Genomic DNA, 24,781 nt, shown 5'->3' with positions numbered 1-24,781 from the left:
TAATTTCTATAAGCATAAGGAAGACAAAATGCATAATAATTCTGTATACTTTGAAAACACGAGATGTGTCCTTTAATGGGTGCTTGTATTTGACAATGTTTTTTGGGGTGAAAATTTTCATTGTTACCTTCAAATACTGCTATACATGCACTAATTTATATAATAGGATAACATTATTTTCAAAGGAATGGCTAGTCTCTAGGTGTCATTCAAGATATTTGTGTAGCTCTATATATATAGATACAATTGTTTATAGGTGACAATTCATATACAACAAAATGTTGACTACATGCATTCTCATTGTAAACAATTGATCTTGACCATTGATTCTATTACAGACATGAAGGAGATGACAGTATTTGGAGACATTAAGAGTGCAATGACTTTGATTAGCCTGTTGTGATCATGGCTGACTCAGGTAAGTGATTGCAGCAGCAGCTTTCTATTAAAAAACCTAGGCCCCGGCCGTGTCGCATCGGGTGTGGCATGATAAAGATCCCTCCCTGCTCAATAGCCATAAGTGCTGAGATATAGGCCTACATTTTGCAGCCCTTCACCGGCAGTGGTGATGTCTCCGTATGAGTGAAATGTTCTAGAGAGGGACATAAAACAAAATTTAATCAATCAATCAATCTATTCAAAGGTGTTAGAAAAGGAATTTGTCAGTGATTCTGTTTGGTATATCGATGAGTGAAGTGTATGGAACTTAATAGAACAAGGAACAATGCAGATTATTAGTCCCCTACCGACAAAGTCGAAGGGGACTTTAGGTTTTCGCTCTGTCCGTTTGTCTGTCTGTCCGTCAGTCCAGTTTTCCGCACTTTTTTTCTATGTTCTTGCAGATATTTAGTTTAGATTTGGTACATTGCTTTGCCATAACAAGTTACTGATCAAGTTTGAGTTTTGTCTCGGTCCATTGATTTTTCACTAAGTTATATGGCCCTTGAACTTAGAAAAATAGCATGAATTATCAGTTTTCCAGACTTTTTTTGGTTGTGCTTGCAGATATTCATTTGATATTTGGTACATTGCTTTGCCATAACAAGTTACAGATAAAGTTCGAATTTTGTCTAAGTCCATTGATTTTTCATTAAGTTATGGCCCTTGAACTTAGAAAAATAGCATGAATTGTTAGTTTACATCCAAGTTTCTTATCTCTGTAGATAAGAGTACTACACTCATTAAAACTTCTAGCATAGTAATACAACAATATAGCTAAATTATTCATGATCACCTACATGTCACAGTTTATGGACTTGGTTAAAAACCTAATTATAAATTTCTCTTTTTTTCCCCTGGTCTAGTCTCTACTCGAATATTAGTTGATTTTCTATCCTGGTTCCCCAGTTTTCCCATTTACCATAATGTACATAATGAACTTTGAATAATGTTGTGGTACAGTAATTTTTGCAACCGGTAGGGGACTATGTATTGCCATGCAATACTCTCAGAATGCTTGTTATATACAGTAACTGTACTAGTATTTTATAGGGGTGAATCAATATATCGAAATGTACCGGTATACGCCTGTCCAGCGATATACAATACGGTGTTTCAACGATATGATACGATATAATGTCGGGTTAAAAATAGCCCTTTTAATAGTCGGGATCGAAGTTCATAATTTAAAAATGGCTTCTAACAGGAACATGAATCCTCAGACTTTAATACCCGCTTTTACATTGTGACATCAGTAATTCCTCGGACTTTAATCCCGCTTTTACATTGTGACACATCGGAGATTCCTCAGACTTTAATCCCCGCTTTTACATCAGGGCTCGAAATTAACATATGTCCATCAGTCTGTGACTGGCTAAAAGTCTGGTGGACTGACTGACATTTGTTTTAGTCACTCCGATGGGACTGGTTAATTTTCTAAAGCATCATTTTGGAAAATATACTTAATATGAAATTTCATACACATTTGGTATGCTTCGATCTGTTTGATCATTCGGACGAATCTGATTCGTAAATATAAATCCCACATTTAAGTGTTACAATATTGTCTGAGGCATAATGAGTTAAATTTCATTTTAATGATATCAACAAAATATATTTGATTATTTCTGGAAAACTCTGTTGGACTGGTAATTTTTTCTGCGGACTGGTTTAAATTATACCCCATCAGTCCGGCTGGACTGGTGACATAAAAAGTTAGCTTCAAGCATTGTACATTGTGACACATCGGAGATTCCTCAGACTTTAATCCCCGCTTTTACATTGTGACACATCGGAGATTCCTCAGACTTTAATCCCCGCTTTTACATTGTGACACATCAGATATTTCTCAGACTTTAATCCCTGCTTTTACATTGTGACACATCGGAGATTCCTCAGATTTTAATCCTCGCTTTTACATTGTGACACATCAGAGATGCCTCAGACTTTAATCCTCGCTTTTACATTGTGATATTGGAGTTTCCTCAGACTTTAATTCTCATTGTTTGTTTTGTTATGAAATAAAATATATTAAACCACTTCATTTTTTTTTAATTTTTGATATTTTACTTCAGAAAATGCTTATCTACATTGAAAATCCAATATATCGGATATCGCATCAGAAAATATTGTATCGTATCGTATCGGAAAATCTTGAGCAATACACACCCCTAGTATTTTATATATTTAAATTGTTAGTAAGTCTCCCAAACAAAGTTTGGAGACATCTTATTTTTGCTCAGTTCTTATGAAGGTCTTCATTCTTCAATGGAGATCTGATATATTGATCTGAACCTTGTCAGAAATTTCTTCCTCTGATGACATCACTTCTACTCTCAAGATATCAAAGTGGGTTTTTTTTTGTTTGTTTTTTTTTTTGATTTTCAGGGGATCGGCTTATGATCAATGATTTTCTTTTTAGATTTTCAGGGGATCGGCTTGTCCAGGAAATTCCTTCCTGTGGTACTGCATCCTTCCAAAATGAAAATGTATTATTTCCCTATCTCTGTATATTGTGCAGTTTTTTATGGAGCCCCAAATTAATGACACTGCATGGCTACAAACAATCAAAAATGATGAAAACTAAATTTATGTTTTTATAAGTAAAATGAATACAATTGACCATATGGAATGTAATTACTTACTTACAACTTAATCCTCTGGGGAACATAGGACCGCAACCACACTCTTCCAACCTACACGGTTCTGGGCGATCCTCTTTAGCTCAGCCCATGTCATTCCAGCATCCTTCACTTCTTCGTTTACGCTTCTGCGCCAGGTCTGTCTGGGTCTTCCTACTTTTCTTTTGCTCTGCGGGTTCCATTCAAGAGCTTGTCTGGTGATGTTTGACGAGGACTTTCGAAAAGTGTGGCCAATCCAGCCATACTTCCGTTTTCTGATTTCCAGGTCTATCGGAATTTGCTTGGTCTTATTCCAGAGTTCTTCATTTGGAATAACATCTGGCCATCTGATGTTAGTGAGGCATCGGAGACATCTATTGATTAATGTTTGGAGCTTGTGTGTGTTTGTTTTCGTTGTTCACCAAAAGTTATTTTGGCAGGTTTTTGACATAAAAGTTCCCATATCCTAAACTTGTCATCAAAATTTGGGGATAATTGATCACAAATAGTCCTTGGGACAGGGATTTTTGGACCAAGGTCATTTAGAATGGTCAAGGTCACTCAGAATATACATATATAGGGAAAAGTTCCTTATTTCAACAGTTTTTGAACAGGTTGTCAAGTATTGATCATATATCACACAAATAAGTAACAGGCAAATGGCTTTCAGACAAGCGTCACTCGAGATAATTTTGGAAAGGTCAAGGTCACTCAGAACAAATGCCTTATATGAAAAAAACTTAATTTCAACAATATTCAAAATATTATTCAATATTGGTCTTTTGGACCAAGGTCTCTAAAGGTAATTTTGGAAAGGTCAAGGTTACTCAAAACATAAAGTCATGTGAGGAAAAAGTTCCTTATTTCAACAGTTTTTGAACAGTGCAGTAATGTAGCCCTCCCCGATTTTTTTTATGCTGGCGTTTTCGGGAGAGGGCTACAATTCCATAGGATCTTTGTAATAGTGCAAAACATTTTTATGGATAAGCTCTGTGTATTTGTCTCGCATGTTGTTTGCACTTCGGCATGTCTAATTTACATAAAGAAAGCCAGCAAATGTTTAGAATTATTGAAAATGTTGTGGGAGTGAATCACTCCTGCATCTCTACCATTTCAGAGATCCTAAGGAATCTTAGCACCCACCCGCCAAAAAAAAATCTGAGAAGGCTACATTATCACAGCTAGTATTGATCATATATCGCTTAAATAAATAATAGGCGAATGGCTCTTAGATAAAGGTCACTCAAGGTAATTTGTTAAGGGCCAATGTCACTGAACAAATACCTTGTATATGAAAAAAACCTTCATTTCAACAATATTTCAAGTTATTGATCATTGTGTGAGTCATTCATCATATGAAGTAGTTGATTGGTTAGATGCAGTTAGGGAGCATCCCTGTTCTGTAGTGTTATCATGATAAAGAACTGAACATTATGTACCATTGCACTGTTGATGGAAAACAAAATGTTTATATTCCATACAGTCAGTGTTTGCTGCTTAACAAAATAACAAAGATACTGTATGAAAAACATTTCATCTGAACTTTAATATCCTGAGTTATCTTTCCTACAAGAAGTTGGAGAGTGCAGTAATTATTGATGTTTCCTTTGTAACCCTCGGCTTGAACTCAGACCTGTAAAACCTCAGTAAATAAGTTATAAACAACATCAGAACCACTTCTCTGTAAATAAGTTATATACACCATCAGAATCACTTCTCTGTAAATAAGTTATAAACATCATCAGAATCCCTAATTCTCTGTAAATAAGTTATAAACACCATCAGAATCACTTCTCTGTAAATAAGTTATATATAAACACCATCAGAACCACTTCTCTGTAAATAAGTTATATACACCATCAGAATCCCTTCTCTGTAAATAAGTTATAAACATCATCAGAATCACTTCTCTGTAAATAAGTTATATAAACACCATCAGAACCACTTCTCTGTAAATAAGTTATAAACATCATCAGAATCCCTTCTCTGTAAATAAGTTATAAACACCATCAGAATCACTTCTCTGTAAATAAGTTATATAAACACCATCAGAACCACTTCTCTATAAATAAGTTATAAACATCATCAGAATCCCTTCTCTGTAAATAAGTTATAAACACCATCAGAACCACTTCTCTGATGTGCAAACTCTTGGTATTTGAAACAAGAGTCCTGAAGATCTACACATGCAGCTTGAGTTACTGAATGTTGCTGAGGATTGGAAACACTTTAAAGTTTGTAGATGAGCTACATTCCATATTATTCTAGCACAATAGACACTGAAGCTTGATAACGTTAAAAATTCTAGATAAATCATGCAGCCTTAATATGTTTTACAGTGTGACTGTTGAGATGAGTTAAGACCCTTAAAATTTTGCAACATGGCTTTAAACATTTGAACCGTCCGTCGTCGTGCGTTAACAATTGAACATTTTTAACTTCTTCTTGATAACTACCAGTCCCAGGCAACGAAATTAAGGGGAAATACTCACTAAATGTGAGTTAAAAATTGAAATTGCGAGTAAAAAATCACAAGTGATCGCAACTTTTTGCGAGTGAAAAAAAAAGATCTTTTTTCCGGATTTCCTCGGTTTATTGGCTGTACTTAGAAGTTTACAATAATTTTGTCTTGTACATAGAAACGCTTTACAGAATGAATATACAAGTATTGAAAAAGGATCGAATAAATAACTAAGGCCAAGGTCATCTCAATACGAAAGCCCAGATTTAAATAGCAAGTTTGTTGATTTCGTCCGTGTCTACATGAAACAACACATGACAGTGTTAGTGTCACCGCTTCACACGGTGTCCTTCTGTATTCTATAGTCAAACACTTCGAGTTCGCAGGTGGGTTTTTTTCAACTAGAATTTTTTAGATGAAATTTCCAAAAGTTTTGAATATATAGTTTGAATTGGCGCAAACAGTCTTCAAGATTTCAAACCACATGATGTTGTAAATAGGTAGTAGATCTCTGGACAGCAAGTACACCGCACAAGTGTACCCTATGACCCTCACCATGCACCATGTATGTTGTCGGATAATTCATTAAATTTTCAATGAAAGAATTCTCAATCTTATTTTTATTATTGCACTTTAAAGAAGATTTTTCCTATATAATTTTGATATAGAGACATGCTTGTTTTCTTAAATTCCTGTAAAACAGCAATCTATTGAAAAATGCTAGTAAAAGCTCAATTTTGCTAGTTGGAAAATAACCCACTAACTAAAATTTGCTAGTAGTGAAAAAAGTTAATTTCGATCCCAGAGTCCAATTCTTTTCATATTTGGCATGAAGCATCTTTGGGACAAGGGAGACATAAATTGTAAATTTCAGGACTCCAGCACCCCAGGGGCTGAGACTAGGGGTAGGGCCAAAACTTCCCAAAAAACAGGTAATCCCTTACCAAAATTGTAAATTTGATGATCCCTGGGGTAGGGGTTCTAACCTCAGGGTGGGGCCAAACTTCGTATACAGTATTTATCTGTAAGTTTGCTGATCTTAATAAAATCTAAATGCATACATAGGAATAGCAGAAAAGGATGTACAAAAAATGGTAATTTTACACATATTGTTTTATACTGTTGCTGAACATTAGAATTTAAATTAGCTTAGATATTCAGAACAGTAAAAAAAAATTCTAGATTTCATAGGGTAGTGATACTTTTTCACTAGTACTCAGGTGACCGATATGGCCTGTGGGCCTCTTGTTTAAAAAAAAACAACAAAGCAAATGAAGGTATGAGACAATACATCTGGTACTTTTCAAACAATTTATTTTGTCTACGGATTTTTCGATGAAGTACCGCAATGACGACAACATTTTTCTAGAGCACTTTGGGTAATCTGCATTGATCATTAAGTCTCCCAAATGAGCTTTGGAGACTTATTGTTTTTGCTCAGTTCTTATTATTTTTCCGCTTCTTCTTCTTCTCATCCCGTGGTGATCCGGGTTAGATTAGGTCCTCAATACCCCCTTGCTTGTCGTAAGAGGCGAATAAATGGGACGGTCCTTCGGATGAGACCACAAAAACCGAGGTCCCGTGTCACAGCAGGTGTGGCACGATAAAGATTCCTCCTTGCTCAATGGCCATGAGTGCCGAGCATTGGCGTGAATTTTGCAGCCCTTCGCCGGCAGTGGTGACGTCTCCATATGAGTGAAACATTCTTGAGAGGGACGTCAAACAATTTTCTTTCTTCTTCCACTTCTTTCTTGCACCTAAACTGTCCGGCACCATTCTATGTAACCAGTGAATGAAAGTAATAGATATTCAAGGATATGATGTATCTAGATGTGCAGAGATGTTTTTGTTTTCAGATTGAAGGGGATTAGGGTACATTTTAGGGGGATTAAATGGGTGTGGGGTTTAACAAAGAACTCCATGGGTAAAAAAAATTAATTCCAAAATTCAACAGATATAACTTGAGAAATATGATAGATAGTCCTTGGTTTCTTCTGAAATGAATGGAGAATGACAGGGCCTACAAATTAGTATCAAGGTCAAGTGACTCCAGTGACCTTGACTTCTGACCATGATTATAAAAACTGGTATAAACAGGACTAATAGTTGCATGGAATTTTCAGAAATGTCAAGAGGATGACAAACTAGATCGAGGTCATACAAACTCATATAATTATGCCCCCGAGATCGAAGATTGGAGGCATATTGTTTTTGTCCTGTCTGTCATTCAGTAATTCTGTCTGAAACTTTCACCTTGCTAATAACTTTTGAACAGTAAGTGCTAGAGATTTGATATTTCACAGAGTATTCCTTGTGACAAAAACCTTTCCGTGGGTACCAAGATTTCTTTACCCCGTGACCTTGACCTTGGAGTTTGACCTACTTTTTGAAAACTTTAACCTTGCTAATAACTTTTGAACAGTAAGTCATAGAGCTTTGATATTTCACATGAGTATTCCTTGTGACAAGACCTTTCCATTGGTACTAAACCTTTTGACCTTGACATTTGACCTACTTTTAATTTTTTTTTTACATTGGTCATAACTTCTAAATGGTAAATATTAGAGCTTTGGTATTGTACATGAGCATTTCTTGTGACAAAATCTTTCTACTGGTACCAAGATATTTGTCTTTGTGACCTTGGCCATCTTCGGAATTGGCCATTATCGGGGGCATTTGTGTTTCACAAACACATCTTGTTTTAGAACTGGAATTGAAAGAGACATTGAATCCTCAGAAATGATGAAAGGATGATGAGATCTACAAATCAGTATCAAGGTCAAGTGACTCTAGTGACCTTGACCTCTGACCTTAGATCACAAATTTGGTATTACTTAAGAACTAGGTCTGAAAAAGAGATGGAATCTTCAGAAATGCTAAAGGTTGATGGGATCTACAAATTGGTATCAAGGTCAAGTGACTCCAGTAACCTTGACCCCTGACCCTAAACATAAGTCTGGTATAACTTTAGAACTGGGACTGATAGAGACATGGATTTTCAGAAATGATAAAAGGGTTTAGGGACCTACAAACTAGTATCCCCATTGACCTTGACCTTGATTATAAAAACTTGTGTAACTTTAGAACCGAGACTGATAGAGACATTGGATCATTAAAAATGATAAGAGGATGTAATGGGACCTACAAACTATGATTACGGTCAAGTGACACCAGTTTTACTGAAGAAAAAAAGGGGGATTATTTTAAAAATTTAAAATCAAAGCTTTCGATCATGATCTAAACTGCCGCGGTGGCCGAAAGGTTAGAATATTCGCACCGCATGCGGAATCCCGAGTTCGAATCCCGGCCGCGACAGACCTAAGTCGTTAAAACAGGTAGTGACAGTTCCATCGCCAAATCCTCGGCATCAGGTGTGAATGTCACGGGTCCTCGGAGATGACCTTAAAAACGGATGACCCGTGTCACAGTAGGTGTGGCACGTTAAAAAAACCCCCACTGTTCATGGCCGTAAGAGCCGAGCATAAACCTAAATTTGAAACCCTTCACCGGTCTTGGTGACGTCTCCATAGGAGTGAAAAATTCTTGAGCGAGACGTTAAGCAAGATACAATCAATCAATCAAACTAGATCTTTTAATTGAAGTTAAAATTGGCATGGATTTTGTCAAGGGAGGAAAATAGTAGGGCTGTACGGTGCACCGAAAATTTCTGTGCACCGCGATTCATACCATTCGATTTGATGCACCGATTAAAAATTCCGGATTTCGGTTTGGTTTGGTTTAGAATTTACATACACTGAAAACAACAAATATGGCGTCGAGTGATGTTCAGAACATGTGGATTTTTATGCAACAGAGATTTAAATCACAACTGTGTTGAGATTTCACATTTTCACCACTCAGATACCAGCAGAATATGGTCTGTAAGGTCATTGCAGTTTAACTTTTTAATGACATATAGCATTTCTGTCAGTGCTGGAGTGAAATCAACATCGTAGATAATGACACAGCTAGATTAAATGTTTTGACAGTTAATGTGAGAATGGAGTAAATATATAATGGAGTGATTTTCAAAGACTCTCAATTGATAGAATTGTTGAATTTTTACATATAAATGAAAACAATATCATATATATATTCGATTGACGATAGATTTGTTTGATAATCCAAAAATTATGAAGAACATCAACACAACAAATTTAATAGATTGTCAATGTTTTCTTTTTCCATCAAAATTATGATGTGCAGTTACAAATAGATATGATGTTTACAAATGACGACATTTAGTTATACAAAACTTGAATAAAATTAAATTATGTATGCTACTCATTACAACGGCAAATAAAACTTCAAATTACTCGCCCTTGATTACAGGTGGCGCACGATCCGTTAACGTCCAAGGCGTTTCTAACCTCAAGTTTAAGAGAGCGTCGGAAGGACACGTTTAGATTAGAAAGTTGTTGAATATTTAACGATGGCGGATTACGGTTCGTAGGACCTTACTGTGCTTAGAGACGAACTTAGAAAACACATTGCAAGACTCTCTGGGCGGAAAGGAAAGCACGTTGAGAGTTTCAGCTGCAACCGAATTTTCTCTGTCACATCGATTAAATAAAGACATTCAATACACATTGAACGTTTTTCATTATAAACTACTTCGTAATTAAGTTTACATGCTTAAACAGTAGTTTAGGTTGAATATATAATATACAATACATCATAATTCTTTATAAGTTGTTGAATTGCATATGTTTAAAACAATAAGATGCGAACACCCCCCCCCCCCCCCTTCTCTCTCTCGGATTAAGAATATCAATTATTAAATATATCCATATATCTCTGAATTTCTATTATTAAGCTGTTAAAATGTGTAGTAATAGTGAATGTATATGTATAACTTCTCTTTATGAAATAAAATTCACGATAGAGAAGGCACATGTATACAGAGTACATACCCCTTAACTTAACATTTAACAGTTTATTTGCGTGTTTTAACTTATATCACTTACGTGATGACGTCACGGTAGGTAAACAGTCCTTGCGATTAACTTTTTTATTAGTCCATAGTGCAAGCGAGAGCATAAGAATTGGCAGGTCAAATAAATTTTACTACCCCATATGCTAGCTGTACAATAATGATTCAAAATTTCGAGTTTCTACATTTGGATTGAATATTACAATTGGGATTGCAAGTTTAAGACGGAAGTTCAGGCTTTCTTTCAACTTCTAAATTCACGTCTCCATCCATATACTATGATCGATATACTATGAGTTGGTTGTACGCTGCGTGAAAAGCACGACTGTATCCTGCGTATAGGAATGGTTGTATCCAAATGACGTTTGTCCATGGTGTTGCAGGAAACTGATGTAGGCCTACATAATTTGACCCGTGTTTACTTTCATGTTTAAGGATTTATCATGCTTATATGTACCATGACAGTTCATGATATGAATGATTTAATACTAAAATACATCACTTAACAAATGAAGTACACTTTTCAATTTGAAGGTCAATTTGAATGTTCATACTTCAGATTGAAATCGAATTTTAAGTTACAAGTGAATATTGAAAAACGTAATGCAATGATTTTTAAAAATAAAAACCACAATGAACAATAGGCCTATGTGTGGCTTTTATTATAAACACAGCATTTTATATATGACAGTGAAATTTGTATTTACTTCACTTGGATAAATTTATAGCTTTACGAATTTGCATTTAATTTTGATAACAGTAGATATGATTCAAAATTTATTTCTAAAAATTTCAGAAATATCTTAATCTCTTGAGATGCACTTTTCTTCTGGTTTGCGTCAACAGTTAAAATAGGCTAGGACTGGTATTCATTTCTTTGACGTATTTGACTGTACTTCTGTGGGTCAGTTGATAAACATGCCATAACAACATAACTATGATAATGCAAACTTTGATAAGTTATGAAAGTTTGACAATTTCATCCCATATTTTGATTAATTTCATACGTATTGACTATTGAAGAATCCAGACTCGTTTTCCCTGAAATTCAAACAATATTTTACAACACTTTTTGAATTCCAACAAATTTAACAATGAAAGTAAACTATTGAAATTAATTTACAATCCAGTCATCAAAAACGAAAACAAGACCTAGGAATATTCACTGCCTTACAGTTACAGTCTGATTATAGCCACCCCTCCATTACAGTCGCTTGGTCGTACCGAGTGACGGCGGAGGGAGAGGGGGGGGGGGGGGGGGGGGGGGGTGCTGTTAGCAATCGCGTTCATTCATATTTTGACGACCTTGGTTAACTCTAAAATTAATTTTTAAATGACATCTGAAATATATTTTTGTACCATACTTCGTTTATATATTAATGACTCAAATTTCCCCTGTTCGATTATAGATCTAGTCTAGAAGGGGGGGGGGGGGGTGAGAGTCATCATAGAATTATAAGATTATTGATGACTGTGTCACTAAGTATAGATAAAATTTCAGCATAAAACATTCATGCAGAATATTGTGATCTACAGAGCAAATGTTTAACCCCCCGTAAATACTTTCTGCAACAAAGTTGTCATCTGATATCTGTGAAGTCGGACTGAACTGAAGGCTGAAGTTTATAGCGCACGACGCTGAGTGGAACTTAAAACGATCGTTGTCGCTGTCACATTCGATGACAATGAACCAATTGAATTTTTTAAAAGCTTCATATCTCGGGAATTCTACCCCCGCTCCTTATTTGCACAACAAAAACCTTACACTCTCTCATAAATCTTATGTACACCGAAAGTCAACAAGGACATAAACGAGTCTTGCGCCACCTATGTTTGAAATAGGGAAAACAACTGACAAATATTTGCAATTGTTAATTTTTGTGCTAGCTGTCACTAGATAAATTACACCTAACATGAACCGAATCGAAAAAAAACCGAATCGTGCTGTTCTGAATCGAAACCGAACCGAATTGAGCTAACCCTGAATCGTCCCAGCCCTAGAAAATAGTAGTACTCAGAAAAAGCCACTTTTATACAGCCAGTACTTCGTTTGGGAGACTTTATAATCGGTAGATTATAATCATATCTTGTTTTTCAGCTGATGAAGAGCAAATCACATGACTGACCTGTGTAATCATTAGAGTGAGCTCGTCGCATTACTTTGTGATACAACTTCAATACAAGCTTTGCTTGCTTAATTTATTGTTTTCTTCTCAGTTCTTATTAAATCTTCCAAGTGTGATTTTTACCATTCCTTGGAACTGTAATTCCCCTAGGTTGATTTTGATTGGCTGTTTTTGACATTGTATCACCTCCCAGTATTATCATATAAGATTGAGTTGTACAAATTTCATTTCTTTGTGACTTTATTTAATTACAAGCTTGTGTACGGTAATTTGGGACATCCCTTGTATTGATAATTTTGTGTTGATCATTTTGATTGGACCAGTCATTTTACACAAGTAACAAATTTACAAAAAGTGCACACAAGGTTTGGCCAATTCAACTTAATTGATAGATTATCATCCCCGCCTGCCCCTCAAAAATTGGCCCACCCCTATTTTTTTTATTTTGCGAAACTTGCGATTTCCGGAATATTTCCATGTCCAGCTCCAGTATTTACACTTCTTGTTTACATTTCCGGTAAGCAACATGAAAAGCCACGTGAAGAAAATAGATCTATATGGTTTTCTTAATTTATTGCATTCTTACAGGCGTAAATCTTGAAGAAGTTCGGTATATTTCTGTTTGAAATAAAAATAGTCATTTCTAACCCTGGAATTAGTCTGTGAAAATAGCATAGATTGATATCCATCTGGCATTAAATGATGCGCATCTGTTGGGGGGGGAAAACTTATTTTTCTCAGAAAATAAGAATTAAAAAATAAAATCCTCCCACCCGCCCCATACTTTTTGCTGACCTTGGATGATAATCTACTACTTAAGTTGAATTGGCCTTACTATCATTACTTAGAGAAACGATATAAAATTGTTATATAAAAGGAAACCATGTGTGTTGGATTACCATTTGATAACTGGATGTCTATCTAATTTTAGGAGTTACCATGTCAACACCCTCATTGGGAAATGGTCCAGATGATGTCAAGCCCAACCCAGGGTCAGGTGAGAATTGATAAATCATTAGTGACATTACTATCTTCGATGAACTCAGGGTTAGAAATGATTATTTTTATTTTCTGGTCACTTAGGCTATCAACTTAAATTTGTCCTTTTGCATCAATACGCAAGATCACGACTACTTTTTCCGTCTTGGTTTTAAATTTTACTTTCCCCTTTTAAAGTCTCGCGAGACCCAGAGTATGCGAGAATTTGGGCATGTTGGTAAATAATACCAGTTCTGCAACTTTTGTCGTGATCGATTCACCCGATTTTAACAATGGTGTACTATCATTGCTTTGCAGTAGACTGTAGTAATGATTCAAGAAAGAAACATAATACGCAGAAATATCCACAACTGATATATTTTAATGGAAAAGTGGTGGATTTTTTCCCACTGCTGTCAGCAAGGAAATTCCTAAAGCTGAGAAGAGCTTGCGTCAAAATATATAGCTTCGCGAGCTAAATTCAGAAGTTCATTTTTCCTGTATCCAGACGTTTATACACACCTTTCATTTTAAAATGCTTTTACTGTGGATTTACAGTAAGTGTGAACGAGACATATCGGCAAGTACATGACGTGCTTCAGATAGTTCATTTGGAAAGTCCCCGAGTGATTTTAAAGAGCGCTTTTGATAGGTCGGTTAAATTATAGGTAGGCGGTCCCAAGTATTTGACATTATATTATCTCGTGCCTAACAAGTGTAAGTTTCACTAATTGATTTCAGTGTAAATTGCACCGTACGTAGCGTGAGATTCAATATCGGTTTTGATTTGACAACGGAGATTTGAGATTACGTTAATAAAATGTCTTGTAAAGTTGATCTTATATATACTAGATATCTGCATGTATAAAAGTGATGGGATATCTTATAAAGAAAAAAATATAAGATGTCTTATAAAAGATGCAAGATATCTCGTAAACTTTAGAAGATATAACTTTTATCAGATACCTTATAAATTTTATCTTTTAAACAGGAATAACCGTGTTATACTTATAATCCATCGCAGTATCAATAGGTATGGGAGGGGGAATACAGGGTGAAAAAGGCGAGCTCCGGTATGTAAAGAAAAGGCAGGATAGCAATATCCCAGAATTCAAATAGTGTTGAATATTGAAAAGATAAAAAATGACGGGATCGAAAATGCTGCGGGAAAAGACAGGATCCGCAGTTGCCTCTATATCCCAATAAAAATTGAAAGGTTACTCTCTTAAATTCCTGTAGATACTTGTCAGTTTTAAGTGATCAGAAATTTCAGTACATGTTTCTATAGGCGATTTTGTCCGTTTAAGAACAATGCTTTTGTTTTGTTGTCTCTTTCACATTCGCAGTTTCCATATCGTTATTTTAAAATAAATCTCTCAGAGGATATTTTCGAAATCTTGCAAAGCATTGGAAAAGATCATGTCGGAAAAATTTCTAAATTCAAATAGTTAGGGGGAAGAGGGGGTAAAAAATCGTAAGTTTCTGTCATCCGACATCGATTACACGTTAGTGGGAAAAAAAACAGCTGACTTTAAAACCACATAATAATACATTTTGATAAACGTTTAATAGTTTCAATGTGCACTTTCATTTGTTTTACTTGTTAATCGATTAGTTTCAACATACTTCATATTTAGTTTTGTATTGGGGGGGGGGGGGGGGGGGGGGGGGGTGTCTTGGTGAGAACTATGCAAACTCAGTTTCTTCTAACATTGAACATTTGATCTCGCCCCTAAAATAATTTGTCAGATTAAGTAATAAGATCAATAGATATTCTACTTCGAGAAAACATATATTTTCAACACATATGGCATGCTTTGATGTCTTTTACTGTTATATATACCCACATTTTCGTAAGAAATTCGTAAGTAACCATCGCTAGATACTGTTAATTGAATGAACAATGGCAAGTTCTGTGAATTCTAGCAAAAACTAAATTCCCCAAACCACCCCTCTACTGTACATGTAACACATTATTAAAGAAATTCAGCATTTCGTTAGCATTCTACAACGTCATAATAAACCACAGCAAAGGTCGATTGTTAATGTTGCGATACTGGCGTACCTTTGAACCTATATCACTGGTCCACCCCTAACTGTATGTCCATAGGAGTTTGAAATTTTATCAATAAAGTTAATAAAATGTACTTGATTGACCAAGCCTTGAGCTATGGTCAATCAAGTACATTTTATTAACTTTATTGATAAAATTTCAAGTTCCTATGGTATGTCCATGATTGCGATTACCCGTTGTACGAACGCGACACTCGCTTCGTCAATATATATATATATATATAAAGTCTCTTTTTTGGAAGTAAAATACAGAAAAAACTCTAAACACTTTGTTGAAATATTTCGACTGTGTTACCGGTCTTCTTCACGAAAACACGACTGAAGAAGACCGGTAAACCGGTCGAAATATTTCAACAAAGCGTTTAGAGTTTCTCTCTCTCTCTCTCTCTCTCCCCCTCTCTCTCTCTATATATATAACTGACTCGGCCTAAATTGCAATAAAATCAGTAGCAAAGAAATTTTCAACACTTTGTTCGTGTTCAGACCACAGGGGCTCGTCACGAATTGACCCTCTCTATTCTATATTTACATTTATTTGTAAATATAGAATAGACGATGTCAAATTTTAAAAAGACAAATATTTCGTGACGAGTCCCTGTGTTCAGACGAAATATGCTTCTCTTGGATTTTCTTTGCAGTTTCTTGAAAGTCATTTCCCTAAAAATTTCTCGCAGTTCTACAAATTAAAGACACCTTTGGTACATTGTCAGGGGTACAACTATTTCTTCTTAATAAATTTTGTCTGATTTCTCTATTAATATACACTTGATTTCTTTTTAATTTCATACTCGATTAACAAAAGTACATCCGGTGTGAACATTGCCGGTGTGAGCTTCGTTGGCGACATTTTCGGTGCAAGAGTTCCCATGATCGACAATTTTATAACGTGTCCTTTGCGACGCCTAATTTCTTACTGATTTTACCATAAAATAAACTCTCGGCATGTAATTTTAAAATCAACGTCATTGTTTTAGTTGGTATTGGTTTTCCCTTTCCACAGTCTCTTCCATCGTGCTAAAAGATTATGTATGACACACCAGTGTAAAGACACGTGTGACCATCTAAAATTATTTTTATTCCCGCCCCTTTAAATATTGGTCCAATCGCAGTGATTGTTCTTTCCTTGATGCGTCAACATTGACAGATTTGTTTTGAAACCAACTATCCGAGACCTCGAATGAACTTGAGAAGCTGAGTCGTTCACACTTACTGTAAATTCACAGTAATTGTGGAAAGCACATGGAGGTTAAATCGTCTTCCGATGCCATGTTTTGAATAAACAAAAAATGCTCAAGATCGACACGCTTTTCCGGACTTCTTTGCAAGAGAGTTCCACTAACTCGGTATTTACAATCTTGCGTATTGATCTACTGCAAATTGGAAAGCATCTTCACAAGTCAAGGGTTATTGATTCATTACCTCGCATTAACCCTTGACATCAGTGACTGTCAAAAAGTTGGGCTCGTTCTGATTGTTTCTACAAAAGAGTGGGAATTACCAATGAGAATACGGTTCTATTTATAACCATGCGAAGGGAAAGATTCAAATAAAAACATGTGTATTGATACCTACAGTTATAGCTATTTCAATCGTTTCAGCAATATTGTCTTAAGCAAAAACATTTCCAAACTTGATCTACTATCAATAAACGTAATTAGTGGTGTAAATATTACAATTGCACATGTTTATCAGCAGTATGAGATCGTGTCATTTGTATCCATGTACACCATAACAAGATGCAGTGATTTCATTGGATGTTTTATTTATAGTGGATTGCATAATGGTCTAATGAGCCCAACTTTCATATAGCGAGGGGCCTCCGTGGCCGAGTGGTTAGAGCATCGCGCTCAAAATCACACAGCCTCTCACCTCTGTCGGCACGAGTTCGAATCTCGCTCGCGCCGGTAAGTGAGTATCCGATAGATTTGAAACTTTGTACAATACTTCAATGCCATTTGCAGATGTGCATATTGTAGGGAAAGGAGGATTCAATTATTATGCCCCCCTTCAAAGAAGAGAGGGGCATATTGCTTTGCACCTGTCGGTTGGTCAGTCAGTATGTAGATCGGTCGGTAGACCACATGTTGTCCGCTAAATATCTTGAGAACCATTCACTTGATCGTAATGATATTTTATATGTGAGTTGGTTATGAGTAGAAGAGGACTCCTATTGTTTTTCAGGTCAAAGGTCAAGGGTCAATCTACTCTGGACATAGGAAGACATTGTCTGCTCAATATCTTGAGAACCCTCTGCTTGACTGGTACATCCAAGGATTAGATGACCTCTATTGATTTTGAGGTCACATGGTCAAAGGTCAAGGTCAAACTGGGCATAGGAATATATTGACCACTCAATGACTAGAGAACCCTTTGCTTGATAGACATCAAACTTGGTAAACTGGTACATCTTCAGGAGAAGATGACCCCTATTGATTTTGAGGTTACATGGTCAAAGGTCAAGGTTCAAACTGGACATAGGAATATACTGTCCGCTCAATATCTTGAGAACCCTTTGCTTGACAGACATCAAACTTGGTTCAATGGTACATCTTCAGGAAAAGATGTCCCTTTTGATTTTGAGGTTACAAAGTCAAGGGTCAAACTGGACATAGGAATATACTGTCCGCTTAATATCTTGAGACCCCTTTACTTGACAGACATCAAACTTGGTTCACTGGTACATCTTCAGGAGAAGATGACCCCTATTGATTTTGAGGTTACATGGTCAAAGGTCAAGGTTCAAACTGGACATAGGAATGTACTGTCCGCTCAATATCTTGAGAACCCTTTGCTTGACAGACATCAAACTTGGTTCACTGTTACATCTTCAGGAGAAGTTGTCCCTATTGATTTTGAGGTTACATGGTCAAAGGTCAAGGGTCAAACTGGACATAGGAATGTATTGTCCACCCAAGATTGCTTGACAGACATCAAACTTGGTACAGTCCCTGAAACGTTCTTCTTTCCCACTTGAACGGTGAGCGAACGCAGAGCGAACGGTGAACGGAATTAGGTGAACGGTGAGCGAACGCAGAGCGCAAAGTGAACGGTGAGCGCACACTGAACGCAAACTGATCTATTTACTCGGAATGTTTCGGATTTTTCCCTGGGATTTTACTTATTTCATAATCAAGTAATAAAATACATGTACATGTATATTTCATCAATTAATAAAAAATTAAATAAACCGGAATCGTGATACAGCATATTTTACAGTTCTGGATATATTCAATGTAATATATTTTTGTACAAGTACCGAGTATACATGTATATATTTCTTGAAATATCGCAAATTGCACATTGATACACGCAACAGTCATACACAAACAAAAGCAAATTTCGTATGTACATTGTGTATACCATTACATGTGCAGATACATTTAAAGCATGGGTATAATGTATAAACAATGCATGTGAAAAGGAAATCACTATAGTCTACATGTGTAGTGACATCCAGAATTAACAGGTGTTCATGTATGGCTTCAAACTTCAAGAGCTCGATCGTTTGGGATACCTGTATTTAACAAACATCCCCAAAAGGAGTCAAGATAGATGCAGTAAACAAACAATATGGACGGTATACCCTGTGTCAACACCTCGACACTCCTAACAGTATTAAACATTCTACTTACATTTTGTGTCATTCATTTGTCGCAGCTACATCGACCTGAGGAAATAATAAGTACAAAACTTTCTATTTTTATCATTGATGTGACAATAGATTGCAGTTAGATCGTGTAATATTTGTATATATTTGATGTAGATAAAACTGTTTATTATACTGAACTACCCGTAGAATGTTTAAAGGCTAATGCAGAAACGTACCAGATAAACAATTACATCTTTGCATTAAGGACAAATGTTACAAAAGTTTCAAATTTGGCAAGAGTAGTAAATATCAGTTTATTGACAATGTCTTTCATAAATATAGGCGTAAAAATAGCCATATCAGTTTGACATTCTGACACGTACATACGGTACAATGTACATTATATAGCATCATTTGTTTGTTTTTATTTTTCAAAGTAGGGGGGGGGTGACCTGTTTAAAACTCTTGTCAAGCAATGCAAAATAATCATAATGATTTGTGCCCGAACTTGTAAATGCTAAATTGTGAACACATGGGAAGAGGTTTTCATTACCTGAAACTGCTTATTTTTTGTACTTGGGTTAAATTCATAACGACAAGCTCTTATATTTGTCTCTCATTTAGAATTGTTTTTAACAAGCTCAAATAAACCTTTCGGCATTCACAGTGGATAATCCTGACATTTTGTACTTCAAAATTAAATTTCTCATATAGTAGAAAGTATCCTTCCACTCTCACGTACACGTTCAATTTTCATGTTCGCCTTGCTATCAAGATTGGTCCTTTCACTTGTGAACGATGAACGAACAGTGAGCGCACGGTGAACGAACGGTGAGCGAACGGAAAAATGATAAAGTAGAACGTTTCAGGGATTGTGCACTGGTACATCTTCAGGAGAAGATGACCCCTCTTGATTTCGAGGTCACATGGTCAAAAATCAAGGGTCAAACTGGACATAGGAATGTACTGTCAGCTCAATATCTTGATAACATTTTGCTTGACAGACATCAAACTTGGTACACTGGTATCTTCAGGAGAAGATGACCCCTATCAGGGCTCGCGCTGCCCATCGCATTTGTCGCATTTTGCGATTTTTCAGGAAAAAATGCGACAGAAATTCCGCAAATGCGACACGGACATTTCGTATTTTAGTATTCGCGCGCCATTTTGAATTTCAGCTGTTGGCATCCAAACAGCCTCAGGGCTGTTTTACCTGTGCAGAATGTGGATACCCTGTCGCATGGGAACAAAAAGACTTAGGGGCGTCTTGTTTATTTAGCAGTTTACACAAAACAAAGGATCGATCCTCTATGTGCAGGTAGGTGTGAATGAAATGAACTTTGCGTGTGCCAGTTGCCTACAGTACACATCGTAAATATAGAGATACCCGAGTCATTACTGGGGAGCTACCTGTTTTGTACTGGATGGAATAAAAAGCGTGTGATTGTGCACACAAGCTAGTCAATGGAAGATACTTCCGTGTTAATAAAGATATATAAAATTTAATTTGTCGGTTCATCACAGTACAAAAGCGATTTCATCTAGAAAGGTAAACTAGAATGTTCAGCTATATTTTCTAATCCATTTGACGTTAGTATAGTATATAAATAGAGGAATGTTGGGAAATTGCATTATTCTTTAGGTCTTTAGTTTGATCTATTTAGAAAATGGCCATGAGGAAACGCAAAACAGTAGGTTCTTCTGAAATTGGTATCCTGTCATCTTTTGACTTCACATCATCGTAAGCCATTTAAAATTTGTTTCAGACTTCATGAAGTCCCTTCTCCTCTACATGATGAGATTCACCGAAGGACCACTTTGTCGTTCTGGATTTCAAGATGAAAACAGGATTCTTCAGTGAAAATGTGATGTGAAACTATGATCATGTGTTATGTATTACAGTAATTAATTTTCAGTAACTTTGTCATCAGTGACTTTTTCTAGACTGCAAATTTAATGAGTAATATATGTCATTTACACTACTAAAATGATTAATAAACATTTAGAAACTCATTTCTTGTCTTTATTTAATATAGCCAGTTTATATGCTATGAAATACTCCTATTTTTTTTCTGGTATGAAATAGAATTGAGTCAACTTAGCCAAAAACAATATTTAGAAATAAAACCATGATTGTGCTGCAATGTCATCAGACTGACTAAAAAGCAATCTGCTGAAATACAATCGATTTTCACAATATCCTAATAATTATAGTGATTTGTGATAAAAGCTAAACAAAGCTATGTTGTATACATTGTGTAAGAATAATCAGAGATATGATATGTTGTATATGCCTCTTGAATAATATACATGAAATATAGATCTACAGTAAACGTGTATGGGTCGATGCACGTGCGCCAGATTGCGACACAAAATTTTGGTCCAGTGTGAGCCCTGCCCTATTGATTTTGAGGTCCAAAGGTCATGTTTTACAAACATCTCTTGTTTTAATATTATGATGATAATATTCATTCTTTTATGTGTTTTTAATTTCTTTTTTTAATTTTTTAAACTTTAAAAATCGGCATAGACAATTTGGTCTATCTTAATTACAATTGGCATAGACTGGTGCCATTTGACAAAGTATTGGTCTATTGTTACTTTTGAACACTGGGAATATGTACAGTTGTAATTGTGTACTGCTATACTCTCATTTATGTACTGTTTGGTTGTATTGTAGGTGTGATTGTTGACCAGCCAGACAACACAGAATATGAGCAGTCCCTCCAGATTGTCCTTGGGACAGTATGTGGGGTGGTGGGACTATTGGGCCTAATCATTATCATCTCCTTGCTTTACAAACTGTATAAACGCCGCAACTCACGTCGCAGCACTGCAGGTAATGATAGAGACTGCCAGTTAGGGGAAGTGTTCTGAACTGCTCTAGAGCTTCAAGGAATATAGTTTTATGTAGGGCTGAAACGATATGCCCCCTTCACGATACAATACATATTGCTATACCTATGCAACGATTCAATACTTTCAATATGATACAATTTACAGAAAAAACCCAATAATAACATTGAAGAAAAATCTAATTACCATGATTCAAAATCATAATTTTAAAAGCAAAGTGTTTCCAAACTGCCAAACGGGAAGATGCCCGTTTGCTCTGTAGTTTAAACTGATAAAGTTCATTATTATTATACCCCCCCCGCAACAAGTTGTTGGGGGGGGGGGGGTTACTGGAACCAGGTTGTCCATCGATCCGTCCGTCTGTCTGTAGACGCAATGGTTTCCGGGCTCTAAAGCATTATCCTTTCCACCTACCGTCACCATATCATATATATGGACTACCCATGGGATGAAGATGTTCCCTATCGATTTTGGGGTCAAAAGGTGAAAGGTCAAGCGCACTGGACATTGAAATAGCAATATGGTTTCCGGGCTCTAAAGCGTTATCCTTTCCACCTACAGTCACCATATCATACATATGGACTACCCATGGGATGAAGATGTTCCCTATCGATTTTGGGGTCAAAAGGTCAAAGGTTACGCGCACTGGACATCGAAGTAGCAATATGGTTTCCATTTAAATTCTTTAATGGCTTTTTTCATCGCATGGAGATGCTGTGTTCCTAGATACTTTTTGGACCATAATACTGAAGTTTTACCTATTACCAACACCCTTTGGGAGATTGGGGTAAGCGGGGGGTATTCTTAGTGAGCATTGCTCACAGTACCTCTTGTTTTCATCAGCCTCAATCAAGGCAAAAAACAGTCTGAATGTTATTATACCCCCCCCCCCCCCCCCCGCAACAAGTTGTGGGGGGGTATACTGGAATTGGGTTGTCCGTCTGTAGACGCAATGGTTTCCAGGCTCTAAAGCATTATCCTTTTCACCTACCGTCACCATATCATACATATGGACTACCCATGGGATGAAGATGTTCCCTATCGATTTTGGGGTCAAAAGGTCAAAGGTCAAGCGCACTGGATATCGAAGTAGCAATATGGTTTCCGGGCTCTAAAGTGTTATCCTTTCCACCTACAGTCACCATATCATACATATGGACTACCCATGATATGAAGATGTTCCCTATCGATTTTGGGGTCAAAAGGTCAAAGGTCGAGCGCACTGACATCGAAGTAGCAATATGGTTTCCGGGCTCTAAAGTGTTATCCTTTCCACCTACAGTCACCATATCATACATATGGACTACCCATGGGATGAAGATGTTCCCTATCGATTTTGGGGTCAAAAGTAGTAATATGGTTCGGTTTGTCATGTCATTTGTTTTTTACACTCAGAAAAGAGGTAGTTTATACTTACTACCAACATCTTTTGGGAGATTGGGGTAATCGGGGGGTATTCTTAGTGAGCATTGCTCACAGTACCTCTTGTTTGATGCTATTTTGTCCCTCATGCAGGTAAAAATAATAAGTACTGGCCTAGACTGATGTATTTTACTTAACCAGTTTGTAATAAACGTTTCGAACCGAAGATCGAGGTAATGAATTGAACATTGAATCAAGCATTTATGTTGAACAGTATAGATATTTTGGTGAATCGTTTCTGCATTAGTTTTATGTGCCCATCATGAAATGGTTGGTGTTGCCCTTTTTTGTCATTCAGTTGTAATACAGTTTCCGTTTATTATCTCTATTCAACATGAAATTTGGTATGTAAATACATCATGAGAATGTCTAGGTCAAGTTCGTATTTGATTCTGATCGACTAAGTTTTTTAAGTCCATCTTTATGCGGAATGTATTATGGTACTGTATATACTCGCCTATAAGTCGGTCTGCCTATAAGTTGGTTGTATTTTTGAAGGTTATTTTGTAGGAATTTGCCATTGACCCGCTTATAAGTCGGTACATATTATTGTCAGAATCGGTTGACAATTTCAAGTCAATGCTCTAGTGTTTTTACCTATGGTTCAAAAAATATTTTGAGAAATTAATAATTATGAGGTGCTCAATATCCAAGCCTTTGGGGTTTAAACGCAACCCTTGATCTATTATGGGCAATGATTCTTTGTTTGCCTAAGCAATTATGGTCTCCGAATTACCAGTACATGACATCGTGTTTACTTAGTGGCACGCGCCTCGTGAAAACTTCTATTGTGGGATTCCGGTATAACTCATTGTATCAACAATAGAGTTTTAAGAGTCAAGAATGATGATCTGAATTATCTGTTAACAATATTCAATCTTTTATGAAATATATTTCAGCCGGTATACATATGAATATTTCAATATTTAATCGGGTTCGTAATACAATTTTACCGATAAACGATAGATTAGTTGAATTGAAAGTATTAGTTACCAGTATATAAATAATTTTTAACTAGATAAAAATATGTAAATACTTGTACTTTATACATAATTTTAAAATACATAAACAATACAATATGTCTAGATATTTGTGAACAATAATCATTTGTGTGGTAGTCCATGATAATTGTCGGAGTTGTTTAAAAAACACTACATTACGCCGCCCAGAAAAATACCAATCTTCTTAGGATGCGCCTATAAGTCGGACATAGGGTTTTGGATCAAAAGTTGACTCCCAAAAATCTTACTTATAGGCGAGTATATACGGTACTTTTATTGCATG

The 24,781-nt window shown here is 36.1% G+C and overlaps 1 protein-coding gene and 1 long non-coding RNA gene across 2 annotated transcripts in view; both read left to right on the top strand.

Annotated features, from left to right (window-relative positions):
* The window catches only part of LOC125653321 (interleukin-17 receptor D-like), a 49,604-nt gene that overhangs the window by 9,260 nt on the left and 15,563 nt on the right, over positions 1-24,781 (top strand). The window contains exons 3-5 of the mRNA XM_048882747.2: positions 339-418; positions 13,511-13,576; positions 21,900-22,058. Of these exons, the coding sequence (XP_048738704.1) occupies positions 406-418; positions 13,511-13,576; positions 21,900-22,058 (238 nt within the window). The 5' untranslated portion in view covers positions 339-405. The remainder of the gene's footprint in view (positions 1-338; positions 419-13,510; positions 13,577-21,899; positions 22,059-24,781) is intronic.
* On the top strand, positions 20,368-21,232 carry LOC130048268 (uncharacterized). The gene is made up of 2 exons (XR_008797116.1): positions 20,368-20,537; positions 20,986-21,232. It is a non-coding gene; the product is annotated as an uncharacterized LOC130048268 (long non-coding RNA).

Source organism: Ostrea edulis, chromosome 7 (genome assembly GCF_947568905.1).
Source record: "Ostrea edulis chromosome 7, xbOstEdul1.1, whole genome shotgun sequence".
Lineage (NCBI taxonomy): Eukaryota > Metazoa > Mollusca > Bivalvia > Ostreida > Ostreidae > Ostrea > Ostrea edulis.
Note: the sequence above shows the minus strand (reverse complement) of the source record. Positions and strands in the feature narration are given on the sequence as shown.